We start from the raw sequence: 22,112 nt of genomic DNA, 5'->3' as shown, positions 1-22,112 counted from the left end.
CTATCACAGTTACTCCCACCCTTCCAGTCCTTGACAACCTCTAATCTATTTTCTATGTATTTGCCTATTCTAGACATTTAAAATAAATTAAATCATACAATATGTGTACCCTTTTGTGTCTGACTTCTTTCAGTTAATAATGATATCAAAGTTTATCCATATTGTACCATATATCAGTATTTCATTCCTTTTTATGGCTGAATGCTATTCTACTATATAAATGTATCACATTTTGGTTAGCCATTCATCAGATCATGAGCATTTAAGTTGTTCCTATTTTTGGGTTATATTGAATAATACTGTTATGAACACTTGAGTTTAAGTTTTTATATTGACATATGTTTTCAATTCCCTTGAGTTGGAATTGCAATGTCATTTAATAATTCTATGTTTAACTTTCTGAGGAATTGCTGGACTGGTTTCCAAAGTGGCTATACCATTTTACATTCTCACTAGCAATGTAAGAGGATTCCAATTTCTGCATATCCTAGTCAACAACTGTTATTGTCTATCTCTTTTTGTTTTAACACCTTATTTGGTGTGAAGTGGTATCTCACTGGGGTTTTGAGTCCTGGTGTCGTGCTGTGGGCTAATGCATCAGACTACAAAGTCGTTTGAACTGCAAGGTCAGTGGTTCAAGTTCACCAGCTTCTCTTGGAAACCCTATACAGGGTCGCTATTTTGGAATCGACTCAATGGCACTTAACAACAACAAAAAAGAAAAAGGACAGCATGGTGGCTCTGTATAAGCACTAGACTGCAAACCACGAGGTTGGCAGTTTGAGCCCAGCAACTGCTGCATGAGAGAAAGATGAAGCTTTTTGCTACCACAGAGATTTACAGCCTCAGAAACCCTATAAAGGGTTGCTATAAGTTGGAACCAACTCGAAGGCGTTTAATAGCAACAAATAATAATAATAATTTTTAAAAATGAAAGCATAATTAGCTACCAATTAATTGTTTGGAAAAAAGTAAGCTTCTGCAAGGTAAAGCAATATACATTCATATAAAAGACTGGAAATAGTGAAGCACTATAATGCAATGTCAATAATTAGTTATGGATTTCCAAGAAAAAAGACTACTCTTTTTCAGCATTTAAGAAGTGACTCGTCTTTTATTTGAAGACAGATGTTAACTGCCACCATCTGTCTGCTTTTCCTATGGCTGAACAAACACGAAAAACTGTTGTCTATATAGGCAAAATGTACCTCAAGTGTGCAAAACAGGTCTTTAAGACACATATGATCTCTGTCTCAAGAAACACACAAATGCCATTTCCTAGGAATTACTATTCAGAATTACCATTTAAAATTTATTGTGATTCTTTAAGAAATGCATTGAATTTGGAATCTTATTTTGCAAAGTAATAAACTAATAAATATCAAGGATATGTAAAATATATAATTTATATAAATATAATATTTAAAGATGGGTTTAGTTTATCAAAGAACACCAGACACATACACACGAGATAGTGTGGACTTCTGGACAAATACTGAAGTTTAAATCTGGAAATTGCTTTGCAATACAAATTATTTTATAATACATATTTTGTCAGCTAAAGGCAAGAAAAATGAAAAAATTCTGAATATCTGGCTTCAAATTATACTGATTCCATTACTAATTTATTCTTTTCTCTCTTTTATCTTCTCATAGCATTAACTTGTCACAGCACTTATCACCTTATATTCACTACCATTCTTTCTGTACTTAAAGTGATTTTAAGAAATGAATCCTTATTTATAAGTATTACTCAGTGTTCCTTGCAAAAAACTGGTAACTAATAAATATTTGTAAAATTAAATCAATGTATAAAATAGGCTGAATCAGAAACTGGCAAAAGCACTTACAGATGTTAGGTAAACAGGTACTAGTATCTTAATTACCATGTCTATCTTGCTCTTAAACACAATTGTTGCTGTTGAGTGCTGTCAAGTCTGTTCTGACCCATAGTGACCCTGTATAGCGTTTCCTAGGAGTAGCTGGTGAATCTGAACTGCCAACCTTTTGGATTAAACTGACTTGTCAGTCCAGTACATTAACCCACAGCGCCACACCAGGACTACTCCTTAAGCACAACTGTTGTTAAGTGCTGTCAAGTCGATTCCGACCCATAGCAACCCTGTATAGGGTTTCCAAAGAGCAGTTGGTGAGCTTGAACCGCTGACCTTGCAGTTCAAATGGATTTGCAGTCTGGTGCATTAACCCACAGTGCCACAACAACAATAGTTTAATTTCACCTGACATTTGTGGCAAATGGCATACATCTACGGAGAGCATAGAGACGCCATACAATAAGCACTGGACTGCTAACCACAATGTCCACATTTCAAGTCTACCCGCTACTCCCTGGGACAAAGATGAGGCTTTCTGTTCCTGCAAAGATTTAAAAGGCTTGGAAATCCTATGTAGGGTTGCTACGAGTCAGAACCAACTCAAAGGCACCTAACAACAACAACGCCTATTTAAGGAAAAAATATATGCACAGCCTTTAGTCTATGATAAAATACAGTTTATTGTAAGAACGTGTGAAAATTCCATGCAGCTTTACTTTTAACTTTTCTCTTCACAACTATGTTCACCCCATTTCTCTACATTTGATCCTAGGCTTTTTCCTCCTATATTCTTTAGAGGACATTTTGTTCTTATGGGATTTTTCTATGTACTTGCATCTTTACTTGTATGTTAACTGTAAGAAGTTTTCAATATCTATATCAGTTTCTCTTTATTTGTTTTCATGCCTTTATTTCCTCTTTTTTTTTTTTAGCTTTTTTTTTTTAAGCTGGTAAAATTTTACTGAAGGACTCCTAGTGTGGCAGTGTAGGATCAGCCCTGAACTTCAAATCACAAGATCAGCAGTTCAAACCCACCAACTGTTCCTTGGGGACCCTATACAAGGTCGCTATGAGTCTGAACCAACTCAACAGCATACAATAAAATTTACTGATGGAGCCCCTTGTGGCATAGTGGTTTACACATTAGGCTGCTAACTGCAAGGTCAGCAATTTGAGTCCACACTGCTGCTTTCTGCTCCCATAACGATTTACAGCCTTGGAAATCCTATATAGGTTGCTATGCGTTGGAACAAACCCAAAGCACTTAACAGCAACAAACAAGAATGAAAGAGGAATGTATAATTAGCTACCACATAATGTGCTAACAAATACTGTTTAGACAAAGTTAAGCTTCTGCAAAATAAAACCTATTTGCTAAAAAGATTCATGAGTCCGAACTGACTCAAAGGCAACAACCACCACCAAATTTACTGACTAAATAAAGAATTTACTGTGCACCTACTTAAATCCAGGGGAACATAAGGATGGGTAAGATAGCTGTTTATCGTCATGGGTATTTATAGAAAAAAGATATGCAAGCAACTAACTATAATACAACTAAGAAACACATAAACACTCTTCATGCTTATCTACTTCGAATTTCAAAACAGAAAAACAGAATATTTTGTATGCTTCTTTTAAAAAAGGAGAGAAAATAACAATGAAAACCCAAGTGCAGAATACTGGTTAGTATGCTGGTAATTGTATTAAAAAAAGAGGATATATACATACACACACTTTTACTGGCTTGTGTATGTAAAAAGATCTCAGGTAGGATACATAAATTGCCAATACAAATAACTTCCAGAAAGGGAGCCAAGTGATTGAAGCCCAAGAGTGACAAACACTTTTCAAAGCATAACCTATTTTAGCTTTTGAGTTGTGAACCAAGTGAATTTATTATAAAATCAGAACAAATTTAAATGGTACTTTACAACACAGCTTTACACAAGCTGACAGAAAAACAGTTCTTCACTGTTGGAAAAAAATACATCCATTGCTTAGGACACTGATTTCTAAATTGTATGCCACATATAGTGAAATAATTCCCCAAAAGTTTTATTTATAAAGTAGTTTAATATGAATTTTAGCAAGTTGAAAAACTAGTAAAGGAATATGCAAAACCCAATGACTGGCTATAAAAAAAAGTTATATTTAAGTTTTTATTCTGGTTCTTTAAGTTTTTATTTTTAGTTTTTATAACTTATTAAATATGAATTCAAATCAACCACCTTAACTTTGTCTACATGGTATATTATTTCTGACTTGTGAAATGAACTAATCGTAAAGCGCATAATCTGCATTTAATAGATATGAGGTAAGTGTAGCAAGGGTTTTGAATAATCACTATCTTGAAACCAACAAGAACATTTTGACCCTACCATTTGCTATTTGTTCTGACAACAGTGTAAACAATTATTACATGGTACACAGATGACTAAAAGGATATGAGAGAATTGTATTAATATATTAAATATCACTACTGGACTACAGAGTCATTCTTAAATATTCTATAGGGAATTGCTCAGAGTATTATCACAGAATGGCTAGAATGAAATGTAAATTATCCATTAGTTATCTAATTCATAATAATATCACTAGCAGGACATAATAAGCAACGCAAAATAAAACATCTGCTAAAATGGCACATAGCAAGATTTGCTATAGGAAAAGTTTTTGGTAGAAAAACACAGACTACAGCAACACTATCATTAATTTGTTAGTGACTTAAACTGACTAAAGTAACAAATTTTGACAAAACTTTTATCTGCTTAGGTTCACCAACAAGAAACTAAGCTTGGAGGAAATGTCCACAAACAAAAAGCTATAATGGAAAAGTTTTAACGATAAAAGTCTAACATGGGCAAAAATTGATCAATTAACCTCACTGAAAATTTTATATGAGTAACCCTATGAAAATAATTTCAGAACATGAAAATAAAAATTAAAAACTATCAACTCCTTAAACCTATCATATCTAAAACTTTGAAGTTTCCTTTTTAAAAAAAAGTTCTGGAAAGTATTTTCTCAACAAAAAATGTATCAATGTTGGTATAAATCTGATTTAAATCTTTGTTTTCTTAAATGTGGCTGGACGGGGGGGGGGAGGTGGCCTTGGTGTCAAACTAATGGTCAAATAGCAATAGGGTCACCATGTCCATGACAAAGTATGTTGTTGTTGTTGTTAAGTGCCGTCAAGTCAGTTCCAACTCGTAGCAGCCCTGTATAGGGTTTCTGAGGAGGGGCTGGTGAGACTGAACCGCTGACCTTGCAGTTTAGACTAACCTTGTAGTCCAGTTCTTTATCCTACAGCCCCACACCAGGAATCCACACCAAAATATGAGGGTAAATCAGAGTATTGCTACCAGGGTTCCAGTTCATTCATATATGCGCTAGTTTATTCCAAAGAAAAAAATTTTATTACACATATCTCTGCAATCAGCAGGTGCCTGCAGACAAGTTCTCTCAGTAATGTAACTGGTCTTAATCTTATTAGAGTGCCTCTAAAAAAAAAAGATAGATACTTTTTATGCCATGGTAAAAAGCAATTTTGAGGTCAGGATGAATACTTGGGTACAGAATTTTAACAAAACTCAAGCGAACATCTTCCAAAATTATTGAAGCTTTGCAACAAGTTTAGGGGAAAACTTCAACACATAAAACAATAGTTCTAAGATGGATCAAGCATTTTAAAGAAGTTCGTGAAGACATCAAAGATGAATTCAAGGCAGAGAGGTCAGCATAGAAGGCTATGGCAATGGTTTTTTGGATTCCAAAGGGATAATCTTGATAGATTTTCTAAAAGGACACAGGACAATCACATGGGCTTGTTAAGAAGAAATTTTAAGAAACGGGAAAAACTGCATTGGTGAGGAAGAGGTGCAAAACGTTACACCAAGGCTTTTTTTTTTTTTTTTCAACTATGACAATGTACCAGCTCATTCTTTGATGATATCCAGAAAATCTTTACCAAAAGTTCTTTGGGAAACCTTACCCCATCCACCTTACAGTTCTGAGCTTATCCCTTCAGACTTCTTTTTGCTCCCAACACTCAAAGAACACTTGAAAGGAACATGATATGAGTCCCCAGAGGATGCCCAAACTGCCATTCTGACATAGTGTAAATCAAAGGGCACAGAATATTTTCGAGGAATGGTTAGAGATATAGAACCACTGTCTTCAGAAGTATGTAGACCTAAATGAAGTATATGTTGAAAAACAAAAACTTTTTATTTTGGTAATTTTGCTTAAATCATAGATTTCTATGATTTGTAGCATTACCTTTTAACTTGCCCTCATATCCTGTACCCAAATATTCAGAGAATTGATTGAATTATATTTTAAATATTACTCTTGAAAGAATTTCTAATATTCCAAATTCAATGTCAAGAAATAAGAGCAATACCGTTTCAGCTTTGAGAGTGACATTAATTCTTACCTCATCATTTTATGCAACTTATTAGCTATTTGGTGGTGGTGGTTATGTGCCATGGAGTCATTTCCGACTCACAGTGACCCTGCACAGGGTTTCCAAGGCTGTAAATCATTACGGGAGCAGAAAGCCTCATCTTTCTACTGAGGAACAGCTGGTAGTTTTGAACCGCTGACCCTGAAGTTAGCAGCCCGATTTGTAACCACTATGCTACCAGAGCTCCTGATTAGATACTAGATATTTTAGTGGTTCTCAAACTTTAAGAATGCCCTGAGAAACTTGTTAAGAATTCCGATTCTGATTTAGGTCCAGTGTATAAATCTATAAATCGTCATTTTAAAATTAACACATATACCCTAAAGTAATTTCTAATTCAGATTTGAGAATTACTCACTGATTTAAAGGTCATCCTCATCCACATCTTTAGGGAGAAAGGGGACAAGAAGGGAGAAAGCTACAAAGACTGAATACAAACCTTTATATGATGGAGCAGGTGGTGCTGTTGCCACTTTCCTGACTTTTGTTGCCACTGAGCTGTCAACATTGACAACCATTACTGGATGGTCACTATAGCCCAGATTCTGACCCTGACCATTTGTTTCTTCTGAGTGTTCCCACTGTTTCCTAATCCGCTCCTTGAGTTTTTCTAGTTTGGCATCATGTTGTCGTCGCTTTAAAATATCTAATCTTTGGGAATTGGAAGTACTTGTAGAAGATGGAGAAGAGTCCGTTAGCCGTAATAGTTTTGGATCAACTTCATGGCTCAAGTTACTCACAGAAGCCTTCAAACTGTTCTCATTGCCTTTTGGTCTATTAGACTTTTCTTCCTCAGATCTCAAAGGAGCTCCCATTTTAATCAAACATTCGGAATTTTGCAATGCATCAATTGCTGGTCTATCATTTAAAAACCTAACAACTGTATCATTTATGACAGATGATTGGGAGCTCTCAAAATCATGTATATTCTTTTCTTCTCGATTGCTTGTCATTTGATTCCCACTCTCAGTTTTTTTTTCATTAACATCCACGCAATATACAAGCTTTGACTCCAGATGGTTGGAACTTAAATTAGAAGGTGCACCATGGATTTCCCTATAATAAAAAAAAATAATATGCTTTGAATAAAAAGAGTACAAAAAACAATCAAGCTGAAACCAGTCACACAATTTGAATGGAGAACTCTATGTTAACATCACAAACCAAATAACCATTATCAACATTAAGACTCAATTTTCAAAGTCCCCAATCATGTTAGTAAGTAAATACACCCACTCCTCACTTATTGATATACAAAATTCAGTGTTATGCAAAAATAGAGAATGATAATACCAGATCACAAAAATGATTGCCTACCATCATTAAATAACTGCAAAACTACATCACTACATAGCTACCAAAACCACTGAGAATCATGTTCCAGCCAAGATGACACATAACCTTACCCATCATGGTGGTGGTTATGTGCCATGGAGTCGGTTCCAACACAAAGCGACTCTGTACAGAGTTTCCGAGGCTATAAATCTTTATGGGAGCATAAAACCTCATCTTTCTCTGGCAGAACAGCTTAGAAGTTTCGAACTGCTGACCTTAAGGTTCACAGCCCGGTTCATAACCACACTACCAGAGCTCCTTTTACCCATCAGAGTAGGCGTTATCCTATCCTTGTACCTCAGCATTCACTACTGTCAGATGTATGTCATTATTGTGCAAAACAGTTGGACAGTGGGTTTTTCACTGTTGTCATAAGTACAAAACGTCAAATGAAATAGTCGATTAGCGAGGACACGGTGTAATCTAATAATGTGTATATTACAAAACAAGAAATATACAAAAGATGTGTGGAGAAGTTTCCTTAGGAACCCCATAAAATAGGACTATAATCTGACTTTGCATACTCACTTGACATCCAATAATAAAATGTGTATTTTATTCCTGTATGAATAGGAAAACTGTTCTCAAATGCTGAGATCTCATATGTTACCTTCTACGTAGCATAACAAAGTAACAACTGGATTAGGGTAGAAATTAAATGGAAGTACAATAAACATATTAGTCCATTTTTTGGCAGCCTAAAATTATGTAAAGCATATCCAAAAACTCAGATGGAAGCAAAGACTGGACAAAGTCAAAGCACAAAGCCCACAGAAACTCTAGCAAAGCTTTCCTTCAAAGCCTATTTATATTTATCTTATACATCATTCTAATAAGCTTTATTTTAGAAACAGAGGAAGGCTGATGAAGACAAACACGCTTCAGCAGAGAAAAGCACATGAATCATGAGAAAATACTCAACAATATTACAAAAGCAGACATAAAACAGCAATATGAATGAACCTCTACTGTCTGGAACAGTAGCTGTAACCACATGTGGCTATTGAGCACTCAGAATATGACTAGTTCAAACTGAAATATGCTGTGATGCAAAGTATATAAAGGATTTCAAAGACAGGACAAAAAAATATCAAATATACCAACAATTTTTATGCAAAGGGATAGAAAACATTCTTGGTAAAATTCCATTATCTTTTCATTCCATTTTTCCAAGAAGTTTTTGAAGCCCCCTCATAGGTTGAAATAAAATTTTGAATATAAACGTTGGGTTAAACAAAATACACTATTAAAATTAATTTCTCCTGTTTCTTTTTCTTTTCTTTTTAATATGACCACTAAAAATGCTTAATTACATCTTTGGCTTGCATTAATTGTTCATATTACTATTTTACATAAAGGCATAAACTCTAAACATCATTTCCCCCAAATACCTTAGAGCCATGACTCTATTACAGCATGGTAACTGTGTTTATTATGACTGTATAAACACATGTAATTTTTTTTAAGGAAACAATCTACTCTAGTTTTATCAGACTCTCACTGGGGGTTCATGATTCAAAAAGACTGAGACCCTCTTCTGAATCATTTATTGCTGAACAAGATGGGCTAAGAAGCGAGGTCTAAAGAATGCCATTAAAGACCAAGACTAAAGGAGATTATTTTCACTATCTTATCAGACTACAATAATTCTCCATTAAAATGATTAAGTCTATAATTAACACATGTAGAAACTAAAATAAATATAAGCATAAATTTTTGATCACATAGTCTCAATTTAAAAAAGGGAAGAACAATTACAAGAAAAGAAAAAGAAGTAATTTCATAAATTATCATTCACTCCTTATTGTATATAATATATAAAATGGTCTTCGCTATACACTTTTCCAATTCTTCTTTGAAATTTTTCATAATAAAATATTGGAAAAAATATTTCTTGAATACTTCATAAATGCCAGACATTAAGCTAATGCTCCAAGAATAGATTGACTCATATTACAAGACTATACTAAAGGAATTTACAAAGAGTTATGGGAGACAGAAGAAAGATTAACTAGGCTAAGAATGGGGTGGGATAAGAACAAACCTGACAATGTTTCATACAGAAAGTGATAAATATATGAGTTTTAAGTGATGGAGTTCTGCCAAGTAGAAAGGCACGCTAATCCTATGGGTAGTTTTATTTTCCTAAAAAACAAGTTACAATTTTAAATATTAAACAGTACCTTATGGGGGTAGAATATTAGAATATAATAAATAAGGAGTCAGTAACTCAATTTCGATTCTCTAATGATTATGTTTCTAGATAACTGTTTAATACATTTGGTTAGAGTTTCTGAACTCTGACCATTCTACTTTCTCCTTTTTCTAAACATTTTATTTTTTTTACCCAGATTAAGTACCTAGAGATTTTTATTTTTTATACCACTTTTATTGCTCTAATGCTATAGACAACTCCCAAATTTATAGTCCCTGCCTTTACCTTGAAGGGGCCCAGGTGGCACAATGAGTTAAGCACTGGACTCATAACTGTAAGGTCGGTAGTTCAAACCCACCAACTGTTCTGTGGGGAAAGACAATACCATCTGCTCCTGTAAAGATTTACTGTCTTGGAAATACTAAGGAGTAATTCTACTCTGTCCTTACAGTGTCACCATCAGTTGGAATCAACTCAATGGCAGTGGTTTTGCCTTGACTTTCTTACATACGTCCCTACACAAATTGTCAAATGCTTTGTGAATACTGAAAAACCTACATATTTCAAAATTGTATCAAATGCAACATATTGAAAATTATCCACCTTTACCTATCAAATTCTTTGTCTCAAATTTTAGAGTATAAACATTTTACACTACTAAGCATCATCACATAACTTGATTATTGAGTGTAATTTTAAAAGACTAACAATGTCTATAAATGAAACAAAGAAAAAGTCCAGTGTTTTTTCTACTCATTTTTAATTGTCCTACTAAAAGCAGTTACACATGTAAATCATTAGTAAAGTTTTCCTCAAACTAAGAAACTCTACAGTTTTATCGAAGAACCCTGGTATCACAGTGGATTATGAACTGGTATGAAAATAGTTGCTAACCCCAAGGTCAGCAGTTCAAATCTACCAACTGCTCCACGGGAGAAAGATGAGACTTTCTACTCCGGTAAAGATTTACAGCCTCAGAAACCCTATACAGAGTCACCGTAGGTCACAACTGACTCGACAGCACACAATCACCATCACACTAGTCTTCATCAGTTAAATATCCTAAACTATCAGTTAAGAAAAATGTGAACCACTTTCTATTATCTATACTATCAAACGGAAAATCATTCATGAACCTTGAACATCAGACTCAAGAAAGTTGATGAAAGAAACCATTAGAACCAAAGTAAAACAATAAAGTCAGTCACAGGTCCAATAGGATAGAAATTTTATGTACTGATTACTGCTACCAAAAAAAAAAAAAAAAAGAAGGAAAGAAAACTAAAACTAAATTGTACAAAATTCATTGTATAGAATATTTAATCTGAAATAGTATGAGGGGGAAATAGCCAAATTTACAGAGATTGAATAATTTTAGTCTCTAAGAAACATACTTATTATAATGATAATGGCCTAAGGCAAATGTTACTATTACATCCCCCTAGAAATTTAATTTGTAAGAGTAGCATAAGGCAGAATTTCATACTATGAAAAGTTTTTGCTGTATCTTTTGTAGAGAATGACAATGGTAACATATAATACCAGAACCAGAATGGTATGAAAAACTCAAGTAAAAATATATAATCTAACCATAAATATTACAGGCTATACCTATTTGATAACAACATTTTAACACTTACCTATAAGAAACTAAGGGATCACGAAATTCCACACGATTATTTTTCTTCACATTACTCTCAAGGGTGGTAGCTCTCAAAGGACTACGAGATTTCTCTTTCCGTGATTTAGAAGATTTGGTGACTGAAGCATTAACCCAAGAATCATCCAGGTATCGACCATCTGAAGAAAAAAGGACTCTATGCATTTTATATAAAATACAACTGTATCTGGGTTTGTCTAATACATAAAATATAACTTCTCGTTGTGTGCTACTGAGTCAGTTCTGATGTAGTAATATATATGACAGAGAAGAACTGTCCAAAAGGGTTCCTATCCTGTAATCTTTACAAGAGCAGATCAACAACCAAGTCTTTTAAACCTGCGTTCCTTAGAAAATAACTGACACCTCTAGTTGAATATGTTGTTGTTAAGTGCCACTAAGTCAGTTTTGACTCAGAGCAACCCTGTATAGGGCTTCCAAGGAGCAGCTGGTGGGTTCGAACCTCCAACGTTGTGGTTAGCAGTTCAGTGATTATCCTACAGTGTCACACAAAGACTCAAGTTGAATAGGAGAGGGCTTCAAAAAGTTCATGGGAAAAAACAGAATGAAAAATAATGACATTTTTCCACAAACTTTGTGATGTCCCCCTGTATTATATAGAAAATATAGAAAATATTCAGGTTAAATTATTATAATAACTTGAATCACATTATGAATAACTAATGTCACTGAACTGTACATGTAAAGATTGTGAAGATTATTACATGTCTTGTTACATATACACTTACTGGTGTTGTAAAGAGTCATTGAGTCAATTCTGACTCATAACAACCCTGTATACAGTTTCCAAGGAAAGGCTGGTGGGTTTGAATTGCTGACCTTTGTGGTTAGCCATCCAGTGCTTATCCTACAGCACCACACCAAACCTCCATATTATATTTATTAAAATGTTTAAAATATACACAATACAAGCTACAGAGAAATACAGTATTCTGAATAAGCAAATTATAAAATAAAATTCTACATATTAAACCCCTCATTATCAGTGGCTCTAACTTAAAAGGGAGAGTACCAGGTAAAACTCAACAGACTCACAGGCTTAAAATAAAAATCAACCTTTAATTAGACAGCAAAATAGTTTGAAATGCAAGGTCAGTGGTTCAAGCTCTCCAGCTGCTCCTTGGAAACCCTATATAGGATCAGTATGGATCAGAATTGACTTGACAGCACTTAACAACAAGAACAACACCAAGGTAGAGAATACTAACATGCAGGAAGTCCACCAATTAAGAAACCACAGAAAAAGATAGGAGAGACAACCACAGGAAAATATTTGTAATATGGCAACTTATGACAGTATCTATAAGATCATTCCATTTGTGGTTTTAAAGTCCAATACAAAAAGGATAAAGTTTACTAAGTCAACTATATTTCACTATCAAAGTGTGATAACATGCAGGGCTTCAAAAAACCCATCAAAAAAATTCCTTTATTTATTTATTTATTTTTGTGGGGGAAAATGAAATCTTTTAATTTAGTTTGTTGTTAAGTGCCGTGGAGTCGGTTCCGACTCACAGCGACCCTGCACAGGGTTTTCCGAGGCTATAAATCTTTACGGGAGCAGAACGCCTCATCTTTCTCCTGCGGAACCACTGGTAGTTTCGAACAACCTTGAAACAGCCAACAGACAGGTTACATTATCACTTCAAATAATAAGTAATAAGTTGGTAGAAAGGTGACCTTATCAAAATTAGGTGTCACTGAAGTTGGAACATTGCATACCACAGAAGTGGTATTTGGTGATGAGGAGCCGCTCCTCCTTTGCTTCAAAAGAGTCACAGTTCTCTCTAGCCCCTGAGTCAGTTACTTTTTCTCCCTTGAATTTCATGTTGCTAACAGGGCTCTTATTGGTTAAATAAGCAGTTGGACATGTTATCAGGAAAGAGCAATCACTAGAAAAGGACATTATGTGTGGAAGAGGAACCTCTCAGTGAGACAGATTGCCACAGTGGAGTCAGCCACACCAATGATCATGAAGATGGCACAGGCTTGGAAAATACCACGTTTGGTGATACATGCCAGCAGTTGGAGTCCACTGGATGGTAACTAACAACCACAAGAATAAGTAAGCAATACTGGGTTTGGGCTTTCATTTCGTTCTAGTCTATGAAAAAACAGTCTTTCCAAATCTAGCTCAACTTTCTTAACTCAGCAGCCAACAGTTTCTTTCGCTGTTCATTTCCAGATACGGATATATGTTGTTGTTGTTGTTAAGTGCCGTCGAGTCGGTTCCGACCCATAGCGACCCTGTACAGGGTTTCCGAGGGTGTAAATCTTTACGGGAGTAGAAAGCCTCATCTTTCTCCCGCGGAGCAGCTGGTAGTTTCGAACCGCTGACCTTAAGGTTCGCAGCCCGATTCGTAACCACTACGCTACCAGAGCTCCTTACGGATATATATCACCATCAAAACCCACTTTTCCTTCAAGGGGAAGAGGGTCACTGCAAGACTGTCTACTGCACACAGCCCCAGGGTCACCATGATAGCCAGTGAGAAGGAAGCTCGGCTTCCCATATGCAGCGTGACACTGCCTCTCAGGTCTCCACAATGAAAGATGTAACATTTAAGAATTTCAAGAAAAGTACAGTTTGACAGCCAGATGATGGCCAAGGAGCCTTTCAAAGTTCTTACCTATACCCTGTCTCCTAATGACATCAATTTCAGGTCCGTGTACAGAAAACACAACCAAGCAAAACAAATACTCAGATATCTGTTTCCCCCATTTCTGAATTAGTGCTCTTATAGATTTTGTTTTACAGCTTATGGAATATCAGATGGTGGTATTTCTTATGAACAGAAGGTTAGCAACAAACAGACATACCTCTTTTCAAACTCTACCAGCTTTCAGACAGGTTGGAGGAGACTGCCAGTCTGTGGTACCAGAAATAGTAAGGAGAATCTGGTGCCTTGGAGGGCTCTGGTTTGGTAAAGCAAGGGAGATACCTACTACCAGCATATGCACTTGCCACACACAATTTAGGCTTGAAGTAACTCTCTTTTGTAGGTACCTCAGACTCAAATTTTAGCACCAGTTTTTCCCACTTTCCCTGCTATGGTTTCAAACTTATAAAAGAACCAGTATCTAGAGCCAGGAGACATGTTCCTTAAACTTCCTGCCATTATAATTTTTTTCATTCATAAACTTCACTTTTAAAACCCCACATTTCCTTTCTTCATTTCATGCAGATTCCTGCCCTTATCCCCAATGGCCACTGATGAAGACTTTTATTTTGCAGTGGATGAAAGAGACTCTTCATCTTCTTGGTCATGGATGGGATGAGAAGCATATGGTCGTCCACACATTTGGTCGCACAGCTCTCCAGCTGCTGCTTTACCTACAGCTCCTTACTCCCTGCATCCACTGAGTCTTTGGCTTTGTTGTTGCAATGCATGGTACACCAGGCCAGGCGGTCCTGGAACTTCCTCCAACTCACTGGTCACAAGGGCCTATGCTTGAGCCAGCGGTGCATGGCAGTGTTCAATGCACTGGTGCCCCTGTTGCATGGATGCCTGGTTGTCTTCACAACAATTGGCACTGCACCAGAACATGATGTCCTGCAGCTCTCACATGTTCTCTCTTTCCAGATTCTTCACCATGGTGTCAATTGCCTCTTGCACATGGAGCTGCTGCAGCTCCACCATGGTGACCCTGTGCTATGGCCCTCGGCACCGGCGCCCACATGGACTCTCCATTATCTTTTAATTTCATTTTTCCATGAAAGTTTTGGAGCTCCCCCGTATACCTATTCTTTAAAAACGACTATTCCAAAGGCTCAAAATCAAATTCTGATCACTAAAAACAAATGAAAACTCACTGTCAAAAGATGTTGCACTGGGGCTAACTAACACCCCTGATCACAAGTCTGAAGATACCAACTACAGACACTGAATATGAGGCTGCTTCAAACCTACTCAGGACCAGTATAAAAAATTAAAAGCTGACGAGGTATATCTCTGACAGAAAGGCAAGTAAATAACATTTAGCTATAAAAAGAAACTAAATTGAAATGAAACATCAAAATTTTGTATTCAATACCTTTATAACTTTGGAAATAATAATTTTACAACACATACCTTTTCTACTTATTTTTCGTGTAGCATTTGCAGATTTCTTGGCATCCATGACAGAATCAAATACAGCTGTACTTGTAGGGGCTACTTCTAACTTGTTTTCAATGTGTCTCAGCTAAAGTTTAAACATGATCACAACATAAAAGTTAATACTGTAAATAATCCAGCTACTATTGACTTACATGACTACTTAAAACTGTATTGCCTAATATGTTTCTCCAAAGTAGAAAAAAAATGCTTTCTTATAATTTTTCATCAATTATTAGCATCAGCTGGCACAATGTTACCTAAATTTGGACAAGAAAATCAAAAAGATTCTGAAGAATATCAGAGTTTCTATTAGTCATATTGACCGGTTTTAAATTGTTGAGGTTTTCAATGCAGTAATCATATGCTGCATATTATTATGCTACATATCTTGTGCATTTGATATTCAAAACTGAGGAAAGAATCATTCAGTGAGACAAAAACTTAGAATTATTAAAATAGTTACTTTTTCTAGTCATGCATCTATAAAACAAGTTTCACAGTAAGACCAAGAATTAAGATTTCATATACACTTTGCAATATAAGCCATCTTAGGTATAACCACTGTGGTGTAGTGAATTATTAATGTCTCTTCTAGTCAAAGTGTGTTAACGCCCACCAAATAACATTTCTGCCCTTCTAAGTCTGGGTAAGACAAAGTGGGAAACGATACTGATAGGATGACATGATTCAGTTGTAGATGTTAGAAGTGCTCTTTGTAACTGTAAAACCTAGAAACTCTAGCATGGATATAAAATGAACCATCTTAGAAACAGGAGGGGGATCTCATTTCCATCAAAGAAATGCCAGGAGTGGAGCACATCCTTTGGGCCCAAAAATCCCTAACCATTAAACCTTAAACCAGGGACACAAAGCTGGGACACCTGAGGAGGGGCAGAGGAGCAGCAGCAGCAGACCCAAGAACCAAGGGATGAGACAGAGCAGTGGGATTCCCAGCCTAGGAAACACGTAAAATGGAATGACTTTGGGTAGGAAGCTTGCTTGTAGAGTACAGTGCCTCCAAGTTTAAGTGGGGAGCTAGGTTTGCTGACCATGGAGCTAGAATTAAGTACCCTCAGGCTGAGGCTTATGGCAGAGTGGTGTGTCCTGTGGGCACTTATCAGTAACTGACTGGAACAACTGTGCCCTGAGCATTTCTGAATCCAAATTGTAACCTGTTAACTTCCGATAATAAACCCCGTATTTGTGTGTATATGGTGTGAGTTCTATGTGGCCACTGCAACGAATTATCAAACCCAGTTGAGTAGGGAGTGCCATGGGAGGTATAGCTGGTGCACACTATTCTTGAAACCATCAAATCTCATTAATTTAAAAAAAGCACTTTAAAATATTGAGTATTGCGTGCTTACAAAAGAAAATTTGGAAAACACAGAGAAAAAAATTAAAGTTTTATCAGAGATAAAAACATTTGTGTAAAATTCTTGCATCTTATTTGAGATTTTTGCAGTGGAATATACTCACAAAATTGAAATAATCCTTTAGATATTAAGAGTGCTGTATCAGGTTCCCCCTAACATATACATACTTATATTATGAGCTACTTATCATCCTTTTAAATTCTTCAAAAAGATCCCTAATAGTTTTGAAAAACAATTAATTGTTTAGTTCCAAATTAATGTAGGTCTAAATTAAATTGAGAAATTAAAAACTATTCCTACATTATCAGACTCAAAATTGCCATCAAGTTGATTCCAACTCAGCAACCCTGTGAATCTTTACACGACCAGGCAGCCTCATCTTTCTCCCATGGACCAGCTGGTGGGTTTGAACCACTGACATTCCAGTTAAGAGTCCAATGCCTAATCCACATATTCATGCACTAAAGAGAAACTATATACTGCTTATGAATATATATATATATGCCTTATGAATACTGCAATATATAGTGCTACACAAGACTTTTTAAAAGTGTTGAAGAGCAAAGATGTCAGCTTGAAGACTAAGGTGTGCCTGACCAAAGCCATGGTATTTTCAATAATCTCATGTGAAAGCTGGACAGTAAATAAGGAAGACCGCAGAAGAACTGATGCATTTGAGTTATGGTGTTGGAGAATACTGAAAGTACCATGGGCTGCCAAAAGAACAAACAGATCCATGTTGGAAGAAGTGCAGCCAGAATGCTCCTTGGAGGCCAAGATGGCCAAACTTCATCTCTCATACTTCGGACACAGTGTCAGGAGAGACCAGTCGCTGAAGAAGGATATCATGTTTGGTAAGGTGGAGGGTCAGAGAATAAGAGGAAGACCCCCAATGAGATGGATTGGCCAAGTAGCAGCATCGATGGACTCAAGCGTGGCAATAGTAGTGAGGTTGGCCCAGGATCGGGCAGTGTTTCATTCTGCTGTGCATAAGGTCGCTATGAGTCAGTAATGACTCGATGGCACCTAACAACAACAACATAAGTCCAAAATTAGACCTTACATTGTGGTCCAATCTAGGTGACAGTTCTTTTCCAAATTAATTTTCAAATCAGTTCTAAAAATTAAGGAAGAAAAATCTGCATAAAAATATTCAATAAAAAAATGGGGGTTTAAATTCAGGTGGGATACAAAAGAAAAAAAAAGGACTTGCCAAATTTGCATTCTTAACTCCACACAAGACTTAGCAGAACACAAATGCAAGAAAAAGGTATTCTTATTCTATAGTAATGAGAGAAAACAGTGTTGGAAACCCTATACAGGATTGCTATGGGTCGGAACCAACTTGACAGAACTTAACAACAATAGCAGTAACAACTGCGACAAAGGGTGTCCTAGTAGCACAGTAGTTAAGTGCTGTGCTAACCAAAAGGTTGAAGGTTAAAACCTACCAGCCTCTCCACAGAAGAGAGATGTGACTTGGAAAGACAGCAGCCTTGGAAATCTATGGGGCATTCAATCTTGCCCGGTTGGGTCACTATGATTCCTCATCAACTCAACAGCAACAGGTTTGCTTTAGGTTTTCATACCACAAAAAAGAAGAGGTACTCAGAGTCCACTCAAGGAAAAGTTGTTCCTTTAATTTCCTCCTTGACCCTGAACCTTCTACAAAAACATAGCCCTATTTTCCCATTCATTCTCTCTTTAAGATCTTCATTTTAGCATAACTAATGATTAACTTTATTAAAGGAGAATAAACAGAATCAATTATTTTAATGTTTTATTTACTGCACTGTTGTTCTATGTTATGTTATGTTTAGAGCCATCAAGTCGGCTCCAATCCATAGCGACCATGTATAGAGTTTCTGAGGAGCAGCTAGTAAGCTTGAACCACTGTCCTTATGGTTCAAACTGACTTTGTAGTCCAGTGTATTAAACCACAGCATCGCCTGATATCTGAAGTCATGTTGTGATTACTCCTTTACTATTTATTAGTTGTCATTTTGTAATAAAGAGTATATATAACTTCTTACTAAAATGTTTAACTACATTTTCCTATCAAAAAAGTACTATGGGAAAAAAAAATTTATTCAGCCATAACATCATAATAAGGAGTCATTTTAAAGCAGAAATAAATGAAATGAAAGCTATAACTACTTACAGCAGCCTTGTTCTGTGAAAGTGCATCCCACGGTGTAGTTATATCTGCTGGGGGAAAAAAGTGTATTTAAGGAAATCAGAATCTCTGCATGGACTTCAGAATCTGCATATTAAATAAGCCCCCGCCCCCAAGTAATTAAAATGCACTCAAAAGTGTGAGAACTACTTTGTTAGGTAGAACAATTCGTTAGCAAGTGCTTTATTAAATCAAGTCAAAATATATTTCCTCTCCCAATCTATTATGCTATACAGAAGTACACTTCCCAACATATGATTTAGAATTCTATAAGACACTGATCCTAATAGCTCTTAGGACAGTGGGACTGACACCACTATGCCCTTCTCTCCCACATCTAACAATAAGCCATATGGTCTGCTTACCCCAAAAGGTTGAGCAAATACAAAATTTTGTATTGCACTGCATTTCACATTATGATGTGAAAAAGATTCAAGTACTACTACAGACTTCTACCAGTAGAAACAAAGGCAAAATCTATATAGTCTATGAGACTGTTGTTATTAAATGCTATCGAGTCAGTTCCAGCTCTGAGCGTCCACGTACAGTGTTTTTGGGAGTGGCTGGTGAGTTTGAAGGACGAACCTTGAGGTTAGCAGTCCAGGGCTTATTCTACAGTGCCATACCAGGACTAACAGCCCTTAAAATTGAATATCCCAACAACAACAACAAAAAAACTACTACTAACGAGTAGTTTTTGACTCACAATAACCCTACAGGACAGAGTAGACAGAAGTCCTTACCAGAGCAGATCGCCATATCTTTCTCCCATCGAGCGGCTAGTAGGTTTTAACTGGTGACCTTTGAGTTAGCCAGTAAGCACTTTAGCCACTGTGCCACCAACCAACTCACTACCACAGAGTTGACTGTATGTAGGTTTTTCTAAGGCTGTAAATCTATACAGGAGCAGAAAGTCTCCTTTTCCCCCTACAGAGTGGCTGGTGAATTCAAACTACTGCCCTTACAGTTAACAGCTCAACTCATAACCCATTACACTACTATGCCACTGCAGCTCCTCAAACAGTATGGTGGTGGAGGTGTGCTGTCAAGTCGGTTCCAAATCAGAGACCCTATATAGGGTTTCTGAGGTTGTAAATTTTCACAAAAAGCTTCATCTTCTCCCATGGAGTAGCTGGTGGATTCAAACTGTTGGTCTTGAGCTTAGCAGCCCAACACATAACCCACTATGCCACCCTGCCACCAGAGCTCCTCAAATAGTACACTATTGTTGTTAAGTACAATCAAGTCATTTCTGACTCATAGTGACTCTGTATAGGGTTTACAAGGAGCAGTTGGTGAGCCTGAACCACCAACCTGAGGTTCAAACTGATCTTGCAGTCAAGTGTTTATCCTACAGCACCACACCAGGACTCCCAAGTAGTACATAAGGTCACATATATCCCTTCTATAGGACAACCATTTTCATCCTCTTCAAGCATTCCTCATACGACTCAGTTTCCTTCAAATGTCCTTCAAAAAAAATCACTGTCCCAAATTAAAGTTACCCTCAGTACATTAAAATTAAATAAAGAGTACAATGAGATTATTACTTTTGTTATCTATGCACTACAGTTCTATAACTGTATCAGTAGCTATATTATACCATGAACTGATACCGTCAGAATTTTACATAATACTGGTTCACTTTAAAAAAAGGATTCTTCCTTTACAAAATAGTTTACCACAGGATATCTTTGAAAGTGGAGACCTTAAGATTTTTAGAACAAAACTTTAAAAATTATTTATCTACATTTTATAAATGAAAGCACATGTATAATTTTCATTTATTGTTAGCACATACTTGAATACACATGATCTAAATAAAGGATTGTATATGGTTTTTATGAAAAAAATCCTACCTTGAACAGTGTCCTTGCTTTGAGAGTTCCTTGGATTTGGTAAAGGCACCTCTTTTGATTTGCTGCTCCACATCCTGCCAATTTACCTATAATCACACCATCAGTATTTATTTCAACATCAATATTAGAAAAAGATCAGTAAAGAAAATGCTCTGACTTATTTTGCCCTGCCTGAAAGTCAAAGATTATTTTGCTATCTCTAAAGGTTATCTTTATGACCTTACAAGTTACTACTAATTGAATAATTTTAATTTTTCTTGGATAACAAAACCATTAAAAATTGTATCACGACTTAAAGAGAAAGATCAAGAGTTGCTTAAACTGATGAGACTAATTGATTATTCAAGCCAATTACAATTTCCTATGAAGAAATTACTCGATTATAATAGTCACATAACAGCAATCCTGATTATTTGGAAAATACAGGAGGAAAACTCATCCCAGCTCTCAAGATGCCAACACACCATTAAAATATTTTACATGTTCTACCCTTTCTTCTTTCTTATTGCAATCACTGTAATTTCAATTTTGTGTTCTACTTTACTTAACTACTGGGACATTTGTGGTGATTTTTAAATGTATCCACAAATTCTCCAAAACCCCTTCCCTTCAAGATGTGGAGCTTAATACTTCTCCTGAGCATAGAATGGACTTCATGCTCATGAATGTGGCAGAAGTGGCAGTGTGTGACCTCTCAGACTAGGTCATAAAAGGCATTGCTCTATTTCTCTTAAACTCACTAGAGTTTTGGGAGAAGTCAGTTGCCAGATTGTGAAGACAGGCCAGCTGCCCTATGCAGAGCCATGTGATAAGGAAATAAGGCCTCCTATCTCCAACCTTGTGAGTGAACTAACTTGGAAGTGAATCCTCCAGCCTAAGTCTTCAGAGAATGAAGCCCCAGCTGCTGTATTACATTGACTGCAATGTATGAGAGACCCTGAGCCATAATCACCCAGCTAAGTGCTTCCCAAATTCTGGAACCACAAAAAGCATAAAATATATGTGGAGGGGGAATAATTATACAATAAGAAGATAACAAATACAATATTATACCCTATTTTTCTGCATAAAAATAACAACTGAAATGAACATATTGTGTACATGAGTTTTTGCTCATTTGGATTACA

At 36.2% G+C, this 22,112-nt stretch overlaps 1 protein-coding gene and 1 pseudogene across 1 annotated transcript in view; both read right to left on the bottom strand.

Annotated features, from left to right (window-relative positions):
• Window positions 1–21,058, bottom strand: part of CEP350 (centrosomal protein 350kDa) — a 175,370-nt gene extending 154,312 nt beyond the window's left edge. The window contains exons 1-5 of the mRNA XM_006876426.1: window positions 20,986–21,058; window positions 19,112–19,158; window positions 15,548–15,659; window positions 11,434–11,593; window positions 6,743–7,359 (exon numbers count right to left, since the gene is read on the bottom strand). Coding sequence (XP_006876488.1) covers window positions 6,743–7,359; window positions 11,434–11,593; window positions 15,548–15,659; window positions 19,112–19,158; window positions 20,986–21,058 — 1,009 coding nt within the window. The remainder of the gene's footprint in view (window positions 1–6,742; window positions 7,360–11,433; window positions 11,594–15,547; window positions 15,660–19,111; window positions 19,159–20,985) is intronic.
• Window positions 14,647–15,115, bottom strand: LOC102811743 (annotated as a pseudogene).
• Window positions 21,059–22,112: the final 1,054 nt, after the last annotated feature.

This window comes from Chrysochloris asiatica, unplaced genomic scaffold (assembly GCF_000296735.1).
Source record: "Chrysochloris asiatica unplaced genomic scaffold, ChrAsi1.0 scaffold00379, whole genome shotgun sequence".
Lineage (NCBI taxonomy): Eukaryota > Metazoa > Chordata > Mammalia > Afrosoricida > Chrysochloridae > Chrysochloris > Chrysochloris asiatica.
This window is presented reverse-complemented; position numbering and strand designations above follow the sequence as displayed.